General features: G+C 40.4%; 1 protein-coding gene across 1 annotated transcript in view; it reads right to left on the bottom strand.

Moving 5' to 3' along the window:
- Nucleotides 1–18,730, bottom strand: part of LOC114658435 (brefeldin A-inhibited guanine nucleotide-exchange protein 2-like) — a 923,594-nt gene that overhangs the window by 387,506 nt on the left and 517,358 nt on the right. Inside the window, exons 16-17 of the mRNA XM_051932465.1 lie at nucleotides 9,100–9,184; nucleotides 8,821–8,992 (exon numbers count right to left, since the gene is read on the bottom strand). Coding sequence (XP_051788425.1) covers nucleotides 8,821–8,992; nucleotides 9,100–9,184 — 257 coding nt within the window. The remainder of the gene's footprint in view (nucleotides 1–8,820; nucleotides 8,993–9,099; nucleotides 9,185–18,730) is intronic.

An 18,730-nucleotide genomic window follows, 5' to 3' on the forward strand; every position in this document is an offset into this window, starting at 1 on the left:
TCCTTAACAAATTGCTATTGGGATATTTTCCCTCAATTTAAAAAGCTTTTCTTCTTAATAAAAATTTAAAAGCAGTACTTCGCGGGGATTTAGATATATATATCTATATCTCTATATATATATATATATAGAGATGTATATAGAGATATAGATATATATAGATATAGATATACATATATAGATACAGATATATATAGATATAGATATATATGTATGTATGTCTATATATATATATATATATATATATATATATATATGTAAGCTTATAAGTACTGCCTTACTTCTCTTTAAGAAAGGAAGATGTAATGATACTTGATTTAAACGATTCCATGTCCTGGTGGGTTTGCGTAGCTTATTTTCAATATCTTTACACCTGTTTTTAAGACTTATTGACTGAAACGGGCTTTCACGAAAAAAGTTAGGGCTTTGCTACAGGATACACCCTCCACAAGTTAAGCAAGTAAAAATAAAAGTGTATATTTCTGTTTTATTTAAACCTTTTAAGTTTGTATGCATAGCCCCATTTGGCTGTTTTAGTTTTTTTTTCTTTCTTCAGTAATATTAAATCTCCTTAAAGAAAAAGAACATATCCATTTTACTTTTTTTGTATCTCTTTAGTAATATTTTAGTGTAAAAGGATAACCAGTATTTAAACCTTTTATGTTACTTTATAAAGTTATTTTACACAATGTTGAAAAATTAATAAGAAAGCTACATATTTTGGCAGCTGCTGCTTTCATTTTCAATGAAATGAAAAAAGCTCTCCAAGAGAAAACCTCAATGAAGAAGAAACAGTTTGCACTATCTAAAAAGGAGAAACCCTCATTTATAAAGGTTTGCTGCAGATGACTTAACTGAAAATAAATGAATACTTCCTATGTGTATAATACATATTTATCTATTTTACTTATGCCTTTATTCCAGCAACTTGCAACATCTGAGGTACAATTTGTTACATTACTTTTGTTTTTTGCAGCACAGGCAGGTGAAGTGACTTCCTCAGGGTCACACAGTAGTGTCAGTACCAGGATTTGAACTGATTAGCTCCGGGTTTGCTGAAATATTACTGAAGAAAGAAAAAAAAACGAAAACGGGCAAATAGGGCTATGCATACAAATGTCCATCCATCCATTTTCCAACCCGCTGAATCCGAACACAGGGTCACGGGGGTCTGCTGGAGCCAATCCCAGCCAACACAGGGCACAAGGCAGGAACCAAACCCGGGCAGGGTGCCAACCCACCGCAGGACACACACAAACACCAAGCACACACTAGGGCCAATTTAGAATTGCCAATCCACCTAACCAGCATGTCTTTGGACTATGGGAGGAAACCGGAGCGCCCGGAGGAAACCCACGCAGACACGGGGAGAACATGCAAACTCCATGCAGGGAGGACCCGGGAAGTGAACCCAGGTCCCCAGGTCTCCCAACTGCGAGGCAGCAGCGCTACCCACTGCGCCACCGTGCCGCCATATATATATATATATATATATATATATATATATATATATATATATATATATATGTGAATGTATGTATATATGTATGTCTATATTTATATGTATATATATATATATGTAGATATGTAAATTTGTATATGTATATATATATATATGTATATGTGGATGTGTATATGTATATATATGTATATGTACATATGTGTATATGTAGATATGTATATATATGTATATATGTTTATGTATATATATATATGTTTACATAACCTCTTTAAACACACTACTTCTCCGCTGCGAAGCGCGGGTATTTTGCTAGTATATATATATATATGGTTGAAATAGTTTACTGTCAAATAAATGCAAAGAGTACACGACATATATATATATACTGTATATATACATATCCACTTATTGGCTCCTGTATTTAGGATATAGCGGGTTGGATAATGGATGGATGGACATTTGTATGCATAGCCCTATTTGTCCGTTTTCGTTTTTTTTCTGTCTTCAGTAATATTTCAGCAAACCCGGAGCTAATCAGTTCAAATCCTGGTACTGACACTACTGTGTGACCCTGAGGAAGTCACTTCACCTGCCTGTGCTGCAAAAAACAAAAGTAATGTAACAAATTGTACCTCAGATGTTGCAAGTTGCTGGAATAAAGGCATAAGTAAAATAGATAAATATGTATTATACACATAGGAAGTATTAATCTATTTTCAGTTAAGTCATCTGCAGCAAACCTTTATAAATGAGGGTTTCTCCTTTTTAGATAGTGCAAACTGTTTCTTCTTCATTGACGTTTTCTCTTGGAGAGCTTTTTTCATTTCATTGAAAATTAAAGCAGCAGATGCCAAAATATGTAGCTTTCTTATTAATTTTTCAACATTGTGTAAAATAAATTTATAAAGTAACATAAAAGTTTTAAATACCGGTTATCCTTTTACACTAAAATATTACTAAAGAGACACAAAAAAAGTAAAATAAATATGTTGTTTTTCTTTAAGGAGATTAAATATTACTGAAGAAAGAAAAAAAAAAATTAAACAGCCAAATGGGGCTATGCATACAAACTTAAAAAGTTTAAATAAAACCGAAATATATATTTTATTTTTAGTTGCTTAACTTGCGGAGGGTGTATCCTGTAGCAAAGCCCTAACTTTTTTCGTGAAAGCCCGTTTCAGTCAATAAGTCTTAAAAAAAAGGTGTAAAGATATTGACAATAAGCTAAGCAAACCCAGAAAGACATGGAATCGTTTAAATCAAGTATCATTAGATCTTCCTTTCTTAAAGAGAAGTAAGGCAGTACTTATAAGCTTACATATTTATATATAGACATACATACATATATATATATATATCTATATCCGAAGCCGTGCAAGCACACTCTTGAGAATGCAACGTATAGTTGTACAGAAGAAAAGCAATCTTGCCTCAAATGAATGGCAACCTTTTTTAGGTTTATGAACTTAATTTAAACTTTAGGTTTACACGGTGCTTTCTTTCCGAAGTACCTGCACTCATGAATATGTCTGTATGTGTCAGTCGGTCAAATCCACGCGCTTCGCACCGGCGAAGTACCGCTTTTAAATTTTTATTAAGAAGAAAACAAAACCTTTTTAAATTGAGGGAAAATATACCAATAACAGTTTGTTAAGGATCTGTTTTTTTGTGAAGCTGCCTTCACTCGAGTGATCACTTCGACCTGACTTGGTGGCCAACTATAAGCGTAACCTGGTAGGTAACTACCCATACAATCAGATTGTGAATCAGACTACGAATGCCGTGAATGTAATCACCCCGATCTACATGTTGTCAAATGAACGAACCACACGCCGTGGCGCGGAATGTAATTACCCCAATCTACATGTTGTCAAATAAACGAACCACACGCCGTGGTGCAATTTTAGGGGCTTTGCCTGTAGCGCTGACGTCCGAGGTTCGATTCCTGTAAGGGAGTGAAGTGAGAGGCTGGTTACCTACCAGGTAACGCTTATGGTTGTCCAGCAAGTGAGGTAACATCAGCCACGGTGCCTTCAGTTGTGAGAAGCAGAACATAGAATGGTTGAAAATAGTTTACTGTCAAATAATGCAAAGAGTACGCGACACGTCTTTCCCCCTTATTCTTGGCTCATCAGGCGTACACACTCACTGCACTTGCTTACGGTAATCGAACCTCGGACGTCAGCGGTAGAGGGGCGTAGCAGCGGTGAAGTATTGCTTTTAAATTTTAATTAAGAACAAAAGAAAACCTCAGAGGTTCGATTCTTGTAAGGGAGTGAAGTGAGTGGCTGGTTACCTACCAGGTAACGCTTATAGTTGGCCAGCAAGTGACGTAACATCAGCCACGGTGCCTTCAGTTGTGAGAAGCAGATCATAGAATGATTGAAAATAGTTTTGCATTTACCTTTTTAGTAAAAGGCGAGCTTTTAAGCCTAAGAAATCACCCCGTAAATGCACACGTTTAATTGCACATGTGTTAATATGTATGCTTACACAGTATTAAAAGACACTCAAAAATTAATGTCATTTACCTTCGTTCCCGCGTTTGACTCGTGCTGTAAATCTCTTCCTTGTTTTTAGTTCACGTGATTACGTAGGAGGCGTGATGACGCGATACGAGACTCCGCCTCCTCCATTAGAGTATATGGACAAAAAACATGTTCCAGTTATGACCATTATGCGTAGAATTTCGAAATGAAACCTGCCTAACTTTTGTAAGTAAGCTGTAAGGAATGAGCCTGCCAAATTTCAGCCTTCCACCTACGCGGGAAGTTCGAGAATTAGTGATGAGTCAGTCAGTCAGTTAGTCAGTGAGGGCTTTGCCTTTTATTAATATGTATAGATAAAGAAATAATCAATTCTTGAGTAGCTATGATGCACTGGTGAGTAGAACGAATATGTTCTTGAGTTTGGGTTTAGAAACCTCCAGGGGTCTGATAAGTTGTGGTTAGTTACAAACTGTGTAATTGTCTGCAGTGTTAGATATCGTCCCCCCTGTGACAGGAGTCCTATCTAAGAGTGGGTTTAAAGCACAATTAAAGTCCCCAGCCATTATAATTTTATAAGTGTTCACACTGGGAATGGATGCAAATAGATTTTGCATGAATTCCTTATCATCGACATTGGGTGCATAAAGATTTATCAAAATCATTTTATAGTTAAATAAGTTGCCCATGACCATCACATATCTCTCTTCAGGATCCGACACAACATCTGATGCTACAAATGAGACTGTTCTATGTATGAGAATTCTCACACCTCTAGTTTTCTTTGTAAAGCTAGAATGGAACATTTGGCCATTCCAGTCTTTTTGCAGCTGGAACTGATCCTTGCTTAGTAAGTGGGTCTCCTGTAAAAATACTATTTTAGCGTTTAAGCCTGTTAGGTGAGAGCATACTTTCTTTCTCTTTAATTCGTGATTCAGGCTTTTAATATTCCAGCTGTCCCATCATGGAGACATTGATTCTGAATTTGTGATGTCATTTTATAGTCTTAACTGGTAGTAATGCAGTTTTAATCTTAATTTCCCCACAAGTTATTGCCATACAGCCTAGTGTTGCGTTGATAGTTATAATTATAAGGAGCAGTTCGGAGTACCCACCCTTTTTGGAGTCCCTGGAGGGTGTGCTAGAGGGCATACCTTCTGGGGACTCCCTCGTTCTGCTGGGAGACTTCAATGCTCACGTGGGCAATGACAGTGAGACCTGGAAGGGCGTGATTGGGAGGAATGGCCCCCCCGATCTGAACCCGAGTGGTGTTTTGTTATTGGACTTCTGTGCTCGTCACGGATTGTCCATAACGAACACCATGTTCAAGCATAGGGGTGTTCATATGTGCACTTGGCACCAGGACACCCTAGGCCTCAGTTCGATGATCGACTTTGTGGTCGTGTCGTCGGACTTGCGGCCACATGTCTTGGACACTCGGGTGAAGAGAGGGGCGGAGCTGTCAACTGATCACCACCTGGTGGTGAGTTGGCTTCGATGGTGGGGGAGGATGCCAGTCAGGCGTGGTAGGCTCAAACGTGTTGTGAGGGTCTGCTGGGAACGTCTGGCAGAGCCCCCTGTCAGAAGTAGCTTCAACTCCCACCTCCGGCAGAACTTTGACCACATCCCGAGGGAGGTGGGGGACATTGAGTCCGAATGGGCCATGTTCCGTGCCTCTATTGTTGAGGCAGCTGACCGGAGCTGTGGCCGTAAGGTGGTCGGTGCCTGTCATGGCGGCAATCCCCGAACCCGTTGGTGGACACCGGCGGTGAAGGATGCCGTCAAGCTGAAGAAGGAGTCCTACAGGACCCTTTTGTCCTGTGGGACCCTGGAGGCAGCTGATAGGTACCGGCAGGCCAAGCGGAATGCGGCTTTGGTGGTTGCTGAGGCAAAAACTCGGGCGTGGGAGGAGTTTGGGGAGGCCATGGAGAACGACTTTCGGATGGCTTCGAGTAGATTCTGGTCCACCATCCGGCGTCTCAGGAAGGGGAAGCAGTGCAGTGTCAACACTGTATATGGTGGGGATGGTGCGCTGCTGACCTCGACTCGGGACGTTGTGGGTCGGTGGGGGGAGTACTTCGAAGACCTCCTCAATCCCATTAACATGCCTTCCAATGAGGAAGCAGAGCCTGGGGACTCAGAGGTGGGCTCCCCCATCTCTGGGACTGAGGTCACCGAGGTGGTCAAAAAACTCCTTGGTGGCAGGGCCCTGGGGGTGGATGAGATACGCCCGGAGTTCCTCAAGGCTCTGGATGTTGTAGGACTGTCTTGGCTGACACGCCTCTGCAACATCGCATGGACATCAGGGACAGTGCCTCTGGATTGGCAGACAGGGGTGGTGGTCCCCCTCTTTAAGAAGGGGGATCGGAGGGTGTGTTCCAACTACAGAGGGATCACATTCCTCAGCCTCCCTGGAAAAGTCTATTCAGGGGTCCTGGAGAGGAGGGTCCGTCGGATAGTCGAGCCTCGGATTCAGGAGGAACAGTGTGGTTTTCGTCCTGGTCGCGGAACAGTGGACCAGCTCTATACCCTTAGCAGGGTCCTGGAGGGTGCATGGGAGTTTGCCCAACCAGTCTACATGTGTTTTGTGGACTTGGAAAAGGCATTCGACTGTGTCCCTCGGGGAATCCTGTGGGGGGTACTCCAAGAGTATGGGGTACCGGCCCCCTTGATAAGGGCTGTTCGGTCCCTGTACGATCGTTGCCAGAGCCTGGTCCGCATTGCCGGCAGTAAGTCGAACCCGTTTCCAGTGAGAGTTGGACTCCGCCAGGGCTGCCCTTTGTCACCGATTCTGTTCATAACTTTTATGGACAGAATTTCTAGGCGCAGCCAGGGCGTTGAGGGGGTCTGGTTTGGTGGCCTCAGGATTGGGTCACTGCTTTTTGCAGATGATGTTGTCCTGTTTGCTTCATCAGGCCGTGATCTTCAGCTCTCTCTGGATCGGTTCGCAGCCGAGTGTGAAGCAGCTGGGATGAGAATCAGCACCTCCAAATCCGAGACCATGGTCCTCAGCCGGAAAAGGGTGGAGTGCCCTCTCAGGGTTGGTAGCGAGATCCTGCCCCAAGTGGAGAAGTTCAAGTATCTCGGGGTCTTGTTCACGAGTGAGGGAAGAATGCAGCGTGAGATCGACAGACGGATCGGTGCGGCATCCACAGTAATGCAGGCTCTGCATCGGTCTGTCGTGGTGAAAAAGGAGCTGAGCCGCAAGGCGAAGCTCTCAATTTACCAGTCGATCTATGTTCCTACCCTCACCTATGGTCATGAGCTATGGGTAGTGACCGAAAGAACGAGATCGCGAATACAAGCGGCTGAAATGAGTTTCCTCCGCAGGGTGTCTGGGCTTTCCCTTAAAGATAGGGTGAGAAGCTCAGTCATCCGGGAGGGGCTCAGAGTAGAGCCGCTGCTCCTCCGCATCGAGAGGAGTCAGATGAGGTGGCTCGGGCATCTGATCAGGATGCCTCCTGGATGCCTCCCTGGTGAGGTGTTCCGGGCACGTCCAACCGGGAGGAGGCCCCAGGGAAGACCCAGGACACGCTGGAGGGACTATATCTCTCGACTGGCCTGGGAATGCCTTGGGATTCTCCCGGAAGAGCTAGAAGAAGTGGCCGGGGAGAGGGAAGTCTGGGCATCTCTGCTCAAGCTGCTGCCCCCGCGACCCGACCTCGGATAAGCGGGAGACAATGGATGGATGGATGGATGGGATAGATTAGATATAGCCTGCTCTCTTTCTCTCCCCCCCATATCCCCCCCCCCCCCCCCCATTTTGCCTCCCCATGTGAGGCTAGACCCGACTGCACAATGTCCCGGTCCTGTGACATACCAAGAGACAGAGCACGTCCAAAACAAAACAAGCCTCATCCCCCAGACAGTGGTGTTTGAGAATTAAAAAGTAGAGATATCTATTGCAGCTAATGTCTAAATACTATCTGCAAAAAATATAATCATTAACAGACTTTAAGCCTAAAATATAATCTTTAGCAATCTTAAAATATTAAAATAATGGACCCTGGGAATGGTGTTAAAAAGTGGTCTAGGATAAGCATAGCAAATCCTAATGCAATAATAGCAATAACAATAAACCAAGGGTATGATGTTAAACAGTCTCCTTTAGGGAAGTAAAAGAAAAAGAAAAAAAAACAAAAAAAACCCTACTTTAATTACTTCCACACATACACATCTATAACTGTAATTAAAACATAAACATAAAGCCTCTTCTATCCTGCAAAACTGAAAGTGGTTATTGAAGGTCAGATTTACACGTTTAGCTCTCTGGACAAAGCAGAAAAAAGAGCTAAGAAGACTGATCTTGGCATCCTTTTGAAATATTATCATAAGTCACATCGTGTCCTGGCAACGCAAAGATGATTCTGTTGGCAACTTGGTCCATTTGTAATGCAATATTTGCCGAAACTATACATTCTTTTTCCTTTCTGTAAAAATGTATTTATTTAATTAAACTTCAATTATTATACTGGAATCTCTTTCATTGAATATATGTACATTTTGGCAACCATAAAGTAAACAACTATTTACAGTGTATGTGTTTTTTTCACTTTCTTCTAATTTTACCAGGATTGCTAAATAAGTTTGCTTATAATATACCCCACCGAACTGCTAATTTATCATCAACATACAATGTACAGTAATGCATTGTATTTAAACTGTACAATGCTTTGTACAGCAATACATCTGATATTTAAAAAATGTGCTTATTTTGTGAGTACACACTTAAAAGTAAACAATGGGATCTAAGAAGAAATTAATATTTTGGGCAGTACTAGTAGTTTTCTTATCTAATATACATTTTCAGTAATGAACTATGAAAGCCCTCAACTCTGCTCTTGCACACACAAGGAAATATATGGAACTCACTGTGTTTGTTAGATTTTTGTGTGATGGAGTACTCTTTGGTTTCTTTCATTGCAATTTTCTTTCCAGCTATTTCATCATAGACAGAAGACAAGTACTCTTCAGGTAGGTCCTTGCTGTCATTAATTCCCCGGTTCATCTTGATATATTGCTCCTTACTCATTTTATTCTTAACCTTTGAAATTCAGAGCAAAACACAGAAAACAAAAACTATGGCATGTTTTAACCCAATCAAACCAACAAAATTCTGGTTAATAATATTAGACAAGGCAAAGGTTTTACCTGTGAGCTGTGAAGATCAGTGGTCAACATAATTATTGAGTAAGCTAAAACATAGGCTGTATCTGCACTGGCAAAAAGTGTTTGTCTGTGGAGAAGAAATATTATATATAATTATTCCTATTTCAGTCATTTTTTACTTAAAAATTAGAAAAATACATTGAGATAGTTACTTGTTAAAATATTAGACCTGACAATTGTATAAAAATATTTTTCTGAAACAGTGTTTTCATTCACCTTGTTAATACACCTGCTATTATTGAATAATATAAAAAAACCATTGATAAAACCAGTTTAGTTATTCAAGCCATGTAATTTACAAATTATTAACTAATTCTAAAGCTGACAGGAGATTGTCAGTTTCACAAAAACAAATGACAAATATGAAAATATACAAAGTTAAATAAATGATTAAACAAGAAATGTTTCTTAATTTAACATAAGAATATTAAGAAGAAAATATTTTTGATAACTAGCCATTCAGTCTAGTCTTCCCTTTACATTCAAGCAATTATGTCATCCAGATTAAAAGGTTTAAAAATACTTTATTACTATCAAGTATAACCCTTAATCTTTTTCCATAAATCTATAATCATCAGTATAAAGAAGTACTTCTGCCATTTGCAAGAAATTTACTACTAATACATACATACATACAAGCTCTTATAGACAGACAGAGAGAACTTTGTTGTCTTGAGCAATGGTACCAAACTTTGTCTGCATTTTTAGAAAATAGATTACTGCTCAGATTGTGCTAATATTGGTTAACCTTTGTAAGGCTGACCCTCTCTATAGGAAAGTCACTGATATGGAGTGGGGTTCTTCACACTTAACTATTTTGTGTTATTGACACCAAAGCCTACAAAAGAACTCATAAACCCGGCCCACCTTAAATCTGTTCACACATCTCCGTCAGCGTCTTTTGCATGTAAATGTGTCGATAAGCCCAAGTAGCAAGCAGCCTGCTATCCTGTCCCCCCCACCCATCACCGCAGAAAGGACAAAAAGCTCTCCCAGCTCAAGCCTTGTTTATCAGGGAGTGAGGTACCTAGAACTGTATAGGGTACATAATAAATATCATTTTTTGGAACACATGCATTTCATGTGTGTTCCGTGTCTACAAAGATCTATGTAAATGTAGGATAACAGGAAATGTAAGAAATGTTTAGCACATACCTAAAGACAAACTTTTTCATGTTTTAGTACTAACAACAAAATTTTAAAATGAAGTATATAATGTGTGAAGACTGAAGTCCAAATATCAAATAAGCACTTTCACAAAAGTTACAAATATAACAGAAAGAGTGCGTTTTTATTCAAGACTATAACCAAAGAAACAGAATTGGGTTAGTGTAGTTTGTTGTCACAACTTCTTTGGTAGTACAGCAGTAAGAACTGCTGACTCCTATTCAAAAGGGTACGGGTTCGAGCCTTCAAATGTTCCAAAATAAATGTTTTGAGTAGCAAGCTGCTCTTCTTGTTACTATTATACAATAAAAACATACATTTGACTTGAGTCTGTAACAGCCGGTGTAAATGTAAGGTACTTGTAAAGGTTAGGGTTTTTTTTATTTTTTATTCAGTTTTATTCTCTCAGTTGCATTCACGCTGGCCTCGATTTGACGCTGCTGTTTTCAAATAAAGAAATAAAGAAGCTCCTGTCACACACTACGCAACTGTATTTGATCTTATTCAGGACAAGATCCCAGTTGCCCCATGGGAGAAAGACTTTCCAAGACAAAGTTCATAAAGCTTATGAAACCCTTTCTGGACAAAGGCAGAACCGTAACAACAGTTGCGTGCAGCTTCCACCTGCAGCTGAAGTCACTTCAGTACACATGTACTTTGTGAGCATGCCGTGTCGATCAAACACAGGAAGCTCTGCAGTTTGCTTGTGACTTTATGCTATACGAAGACAAGTACATAAATCAAGGTAAATAACATTCAATCCGACTTTTATATACAGTAAGTAACATATAAATGTTATATAAAGACCATCATAAAACATTATCGCAAACTGGACTTTGCACGATACATTGGTGAGCTCTGTAAGCTGTGCTGTTTTGTTGAAGGACAGGCGTGGGGCAGACTGACTAGCAGAATGACACTGGACCTCTTGCTGCATCCAAACGGTGCCCATCTTTCGCCTTTACGCCTGGTGCAGCTGCGTTGTTCTTATATGTGAGTGGACGTTTCTTGTCAGGAGGGCTTCTGTTCTCATTCTCCGATGTAGAACCCTCATCCTCATTGGAGTTCACCTCTGTTATAGCACGTCTTTACTTAAAAACAGCAGGGTGCGTGTGAAGGCAAATGAGAGAATAAAACTGAAAAAAAAAAAAAAACGCTAACCTTTACAAGTACCATACATTTACATCGGCTGCTACAGACTCAAATAAAATGTATGTTTTTATTGTATAATAGTAACAATAAGGGTGGCTCGCTACTCAAAATGTTTAGTTTGGGACGCGGGAAGGCTCGAACCCACGACCTTTTGAATAGAAGTCAGCTGTTCTTACTGCTGTACTACCAAAGAAGTCATGGCAACAAACTACACTAACCCAATTTCTTTTTCTTCGGTTATAGTTTTGAATGAAAGTGCACTTGTTCTGTTATATTTGTACCTTTTGTGAAAGTGCTTATTTGATATTTGGACTTCACACATTACATACTTCATGTCAAATTTTTGTTCTTAGTTCTAAAACATGAAAAACGTTTGTCTTTTAGCTATGTGTTAAACATTTCTTGCATTCTTTGTCATCCTACACTTACATAGATCTGTGTATACACGGAACACACATGAAATGCATGTGTTCCAAATAACGATATATTATTTACCCTATACAGCTCTAGGTACCTCACTCCCTGATAAACAAGGCTTGAGCTGGGACAGTTTTTTGTCCTTTCTGTGGCAATGGAGGGGATGGGATAGCAGGCTGCTTGGGCTTATCAACACATTTACAACAAAAAAGATGCTGACGGAGATGTGCAAACAGATTTAAGGTGGGCCAGGTTTACAAGTTTTTTTGTAGGCTTTGGTAATTCTAGTGTTAAGTGACAGATTGTTGCCCCCACACCATCTTGCTAACTGTTCCACCTCTGCTCATTACTGATGAGTCCTCCTACTGTTGTATCATAAGCAAACTTAACGAGTTGATTTGTGCTGGATCAAAGAGCAATGGACTGAGCACACAGCCCTGAAGGGCCCCCATGCTCAGTTTGATGGTGTCCAATGTCTTAGTGCCAACATATATTGTCTGCTGTCTTTCTGACAATAAGTCCAAGATTCAGTTACAAAGTGAGGTGTTCAGCCGGAGCGCAGAAAGTTTTACTATTAGCTGTATTAAAGGCCAAAATGAAGTCAATAAACAAAATCCTGGCATAGCTGTTCTCTTTCTCCAGGTGGGTTAATATGTTGTGTACAACAAGTGTGATGGTGTTATTTGTGGTCCGAATGGCATGATATGTGTACTTTAAGGGGTCCAATGAAGGTGGAAGGCTAGCTTTAATGTGACCCATTTGTTCAAAGCATTTCATTATGTACAGGAATGATGGTGGCAGGTAAACTGTGTAGATATGAAAGACTGTTTAAGAGAGAGATGTTAAAAATGACTGAAAAAACAACAGCGCTGTCTCACAGCACAGCCTTTTAACACTAAACCAGGTATGTTATCAGGTCTGAGAGCTACAGTACTGTGCAAAAGTTTTAGGCAGGTGTGAAAAAATGCTGCAAACAAAGAATGCTTTCAGAAATATAAATAATGATTGTTTATTGTTATCAATTTACAAAATGCAAAGTGAGCGAACAAAAGAAATCTAAATCAAATCAATATTTGGTGTTACTACCTTTTGCCTTCAAACCAGCATCAACTCTTATAGGTATACTTGCACAAAGTCAGGGATTTTGTAGGATTCTAGTCAGGTGTATGATCAACCAATTATACCAAACAGGTGCTAATGATCATCAATGTCACACGTAGGTTGAAACACAGTCATTAACTGAAACAGAAACAGCTGTGTAGGAGGCTTAAAACTGGGTGAGGAACAGCCAAACTCTGCTACCAAGGTGAGGTTGTGGAAGACAGTTTCATGTCATGGCAAGATTGAGCACAGCAACAAGACACAAGGTAGTTATACTGCATCAGCAAGATCTCTCCCAGACAAAGATTTCAAAGCAGACTGGGGTTTCAAGATGTGCTGTTCAAGCACTTTTGAAGAAGCACAAAGAAACAGGCAACGGTGAGGATCGTAGACGCAGTGGTCAGCCAAGGAAACTTAGTGCAGCAGATGAAAGACACATCAAGCTTATTACCCTTTGAAATTGGAAGATGTCCAGCAGTGCCATCAGCTCAGAACTGGCAGAAACCAGTGGGACCCAAGTACACCCATCTACTGTCCGGAGAAGTCCGGCCAGAAGTGGTCTTCATGGAAGAGTTACAGCCAAAAAGCCATACCTCCGACGTGGAAACAAGGCCAAGCAACTTAAGTATGCACGAAAACATAGGAACTGTGGTGCAGAAAAATGGCAGCAGGTGCTCTAGACTGATGAGTCAAAATCTGAAATATTTGCCTGCAGCAGAAGGCAGTTTGTTCGTCGAAGGGCTGGAGAGCGGTACAATAATGAGTGTCTGCAGACAACAGTGAAGCATGGTGGAGGTTCCTTGAACGTTTGGGACTGCATTTCTGCAAATGGAGTTGGAGATTTGGTCAGGATTAATGGTGTTCTCAATGCTGAGAAATACAGGTAGATACTTATCCATCATGCAATACCATCAGGGAGGCGCATGATTGGCCCCAGATTTATACTGCAGCAGGACAACGGCCCCAAACATACAGCCAAAGTCATTAAGAACTATCTTCAGCGTAAGGAAGAACAAGAAGTCCTGGAAGTGATGGTATGGCCCCCACAGAGCCCTGATCTCAACATCATCGAGTGTGTCTGGGATTACATGAAGCGACAGAAGGATGTGAGGAAGCCTACGTCCACAGAAGATCTGTGGTTAGTTCTCCAAGATGTTTGGAACAACCTACTAGCCGAGTTCCTTCAAAAACTGTGTGCAAGTGTACCTAGAAGAATTGATGCTGTTTTGAAGGTAAAGCATGGTCACACCAAATATTGATTTGATTTAGATTTCTCTTTTGTTCATTCACTGCATTTTGTTGATTGATGAAAATAAATGATTAACACTTCCATTTTTGAAAGCATTCTTTGTTTACAGCATTTTTTCACACCTGCCTAAAACTTTTGCACAGTACTGTATATGTAGATTGACACTGCTCAGTGTCCTCCTCATGTCAGCTATACACAGTCTAAGCACATGTTCACCTTCTGGGAGTTTGGGGGTGTTGGTTTTATTCCCTGGTGTAATATTCAGTGCCTAAAACCTGCCACAGAATTCATTCACCCTGTCAGGGAGGAAGGCATTGATGACCTCAACCTGTGGTGTTATTTTATAGTCCATTATGGCCTGAGTTGCCTGCCACATACGTCTTGTGTCTCTGGAGTCGCAAAATTTTCCCTCAATTTTTCCTGTGTACTCCAGCTTAGCCTTCTTAATGGCTTCGGCAGAGGTGAGCTCTTGCCAGCTTAAGGGCTACTTTGTCCCCCAATCTGAAGGCAGCATCCCTGATTCTCAACCTTCTCTGGACCTCTGATGTCATCCATGGCTTAGGATTCGCCCGAGTTGTGAAGGTTTTGATGCCTATATACTTCTCTATATAGCCAAGAACAGAAACAGTGTACTCATGGACATCAATGTGAAAATTGTCGTATGTGGCAGCTCCTCCGAGCATGTTCCAATCACTCCAAATGTCATAAAGCGTTTTATGTTCAGCACAACAACACCGTGCATAAACTACCCACAATAATGCTCTTTCCCCTCTCTCTTCTGCCACCTCCACTCCTCACATGCAAGCTCCGTCCTCTTCCACCCGACTCCGGCTCCTGGAATGGTGTGAGGTGGCCGCTTTTATAGCGCACCCAGAAGTACTCCAGGTGCTCCACAATTAAAAACCGGCAGCACTTCCAGGTGTGGAGGATGTGCTGCAAAGGCATCCAGCTCCTCTTCTGGCAGCACCTCCGGTTGTAGTGGAAGTGCTGCAGACCACAGTTCCGGAGCTGTCTGGGCAACCCCTGGTGGTGGCCACATCCTCCCATAAGATTGAGCCTCCAAACTATGTGGCCCCCATACAATCCAGGGAGGTCGCCCTCTTGAGTTTCAGGGAAGATATAGCTCCTCTCCCGGTACTTCCTGTCTCCAGGCATCCCGGAGAGGCAAAGTCCCCGGATGTCTATCACACTGTACAGCCTTACTGAGTTTCAGTTCCATTTTGTATGCTGGAAAAAGCATAACAGAAATGTGATCCAAGTCTCCAATGTGGAGATGAGGAGCTGCTTTGTAAGCCTCTTTGACATTTGTGCACACCAAGTCCAGCATGTTAGTTCCTGTATAGTTGGAAAGTGGACATACTGGTGGAATTTAACCAGAACAGTTTTTAAGTATGCGTGATTGAAATCTCCAGCAAGCACAAAAAAATTGTCTGGATGAGCAGTCTCTAGGTCATTGATGGCACTGTAGAGCTACCACAGGGCCTCCTGGGTATTAACAATGGAAGAAATGTACACAGCCATTAGCAGAGTGGCAGTGAATTCCCATGACTGGTAAAAGGGTTGACACTTCACAATCAAATATTCCACCAGATGTGAATAGTGAGTTATAACAATTTTACTGTTACTGCACTGTGCATTGTTGATACACACCCACAGTTCTCCACCTCTGGTCTTATCAGAGCACTCTGCATTCCAAATAGCACAAAAAGATGTTAGCCAGTCCAGCTGGATTGTTACATCTGTGATTTTGTATTGGAGCCAGGTTTCAATCAAAACAACAACACAGCAGTCTAACTCTTCATGCTGCATATATAGTTGCAGCCATAGATAATCCAGTTGATTTTCCAAGGAGCAAACGTTAAGCAAGTAAAAGCGATGGGATAGACGGTCTGTTCGGATTTGCTTTTAATCTCACCCAGACACCAACCCTCTTAAACCCAGTTTTGCCTCCGCGCATACCGCTTCCTGCGGTCCTACCCAGGTCAGCACTACTAGACAACTCCAGAGATCTCCGCAAGAGTCTGAGGCTGTGCAGCTCCTCTTTCAATATGGAAAGTCTGTAATCTTACCCAAGCTTTTCAAGATTGGACTTTATAGTCAGCAGCGTCTCTCGATCTTGATCATACCTTAACGTGAGATGTTCAGGACACTCAGGACAAATAGGTCAAACATGACAATAACAATTTTTTTTCCAGATCTTGAGAAGCTGCTGCATCTATGCTCACTGCCAGGTCCTTCTGTATTGATTCCATCCAGAGTCTGAAGATATATACACTCACTAGCTGTGCTACCCGTCTAAGAAAATTAAGTAATCAACATATTGTAGATCTCAGAGATAACGTACACCATGCAATGCATATGTCTCTGTTCTATGCCATTTGGTATGGGATTCGTAAAAAGCAGTGTTAGTGTTTGTGACTTTTTTTGTTTGACAGCTGTTTGTGGCATCAATTGGAATGACAGAGACACAGCAACGTGACAGACACACAGCCATATATCTTTTTAGCAAGGTGAAGTAGAAGTAGAATTGTAACTTAGGTAATGCAAGTAGTTCCTCTCCCTTATAACTCTTTTTTTTAATCCATTTATATTAAACAATGTACATCATTAGAAGTGTGCACTTCTTAAAAGGAAGTTAACAAGCATTATAATGTACTGAAACATACAGTAGAATATTACTACTGTTATATGTAAGCACTCTGTACTTGAACTTAGTAGTATACAACAGTAAAATGAACTGAAATGACAAAACCTTAAAAATACTGATGTCAGTACATGTTTTTAATTTCTTCCTAGAAATGTGAAGATACTTGGTCTGTGGAATTATTTCAACGTGTCACACTATTGCCAGAATCCCATGAAGCAAACTAAAGCTGCAGAACTTTGGTAATTTTGGGTAAATGCAGCTACAAATTGTATTTTAAAGTTTTGTGAGGATGATTTGTTATTATTTTCAAAACCTTCACTCTAAAACACTTCTTTTAAACAGTTGTCCAAACACAGTTTTCATGGGTGCCAAACAGGGCTGGGCAAAAAATAAAATCTCGATTTTCTTTCAGTGTTATGGATGATTTTAGATTTTAATCAATTTTTTTTTTACATGAACTCAAGATAAAACAGAACTCAAAATATTTTCCTTACTTTTGAAACTACATGGAAACAACAATAACAACATGAACTCAAGATAAAACAGAACTCAAAATATTTTCCTTACTTTTGAAACTACATGGAAACAACAATAACAAAAAGCTACAAATCAGGGGTGTTATAAAAACTAAAAATCAAATAAAACATGAAATGCAGAAAAATAATTAAACAAATAAACTGAAATTCATTTACATAAAATAAAGCATCATGGACAGGTAATAATAACAAATTATAAATAACAAATAAGAATGTGCAGCAGTGCAACAATAACACAATGTTAAACATTCTTGCAGGAGAATAACAAGAACAGCACCAAATGACTAACATATGTCTGAGGCTTTGTTTGATCCAAACAAAATAATGGTATACAGTATTTGAAGCAGCCATACAATGAATTACCTGTTGTTTTTTTTCTCAGATTTATTTAAAGTTTCAAATTTCTTCAGCCCTTATGTTTGCGCTGATATGCAGTTATTGTTAACACTAGAATTACCAAAGCCTACAAAAACACTTGTAAATCAGTCCCACCTTAAATATTCTTGAATAAAAGCGCCCTATTTTTGTTATACTTGTACCTTTTGTGAAAGTGTTTATTTGGTAGTTGGACTTCAGGCTTCACACATTATACACTTCATGTCTACATTTTGTCAATTATTACTAAAACATGAAAAATGTTTCCGTTTTAACGATGTGTTTACATAGATTGCTGTAGACATGAAATGCATGTGTTCCAAATAACGATATAGAACTTAACTCTAGTCTATACAACTCTAAGCAATTGACATGCAGGTAAACAGACTGAGCTGAGAAAACTTAGTGTGGCAATAGCAATTAAAGTTCTTTAGGTATTTATATTAAAGAGAGGCTTTTATTTTATTACCCGTGTGGGATTAGTGAAACCAACACTTACATAAAAGAGCACTAAAATATGTGACTGTATTATGTGTTTTACGTCGTTTTTGGGGTGGCAGCAACTCTGCTGCTGTTAGGATTACTGACTGTCTCATTGTTTTCTTGATGGGTGAGTGAGCGGTATGCTAATGCGATGGCCCATTAACAAAAACAAAAGGTGTGATATGTACTGCTGGCGGTTAAAGGTGGTCCCTGTGTTCTGAACACCGGCAGTTCTAGTTTTAATTGAGACTGACAATTGGCCCAGTAGGCTATACAACCCACTTACTTATGGCATTGTGTAGCCTGTGTCAAGGCAATAAAGGTTAGTTTCCCTCATATGATCATCAGGGAAGTAGGACGTCTGGAGGCAAATGCTTTTCAGTGCCCAGTCCTCGTCAATAAAATGAACTGTCAGGCTCATGTAAAGCTGCATTGTTCTACTCATCCAGAGATCCGTTGTTGCGGAGTAAAAAATACTTGTTCCAA

This window comes from Erpetoichthys calabaricus, chromosome 10 (genome assembly GCF_900747795.2).
Source record: "Erpetoichthys calabaricus chromosome 10, fErpCal1.3, whole genome shotgun sequence".
NCBI lineage: Eukaryota > Metazoa > Chordata > Cladistia > Polypteriformes > Polypteridae > Erpetoichthys > Erpetoichthys calabaricus.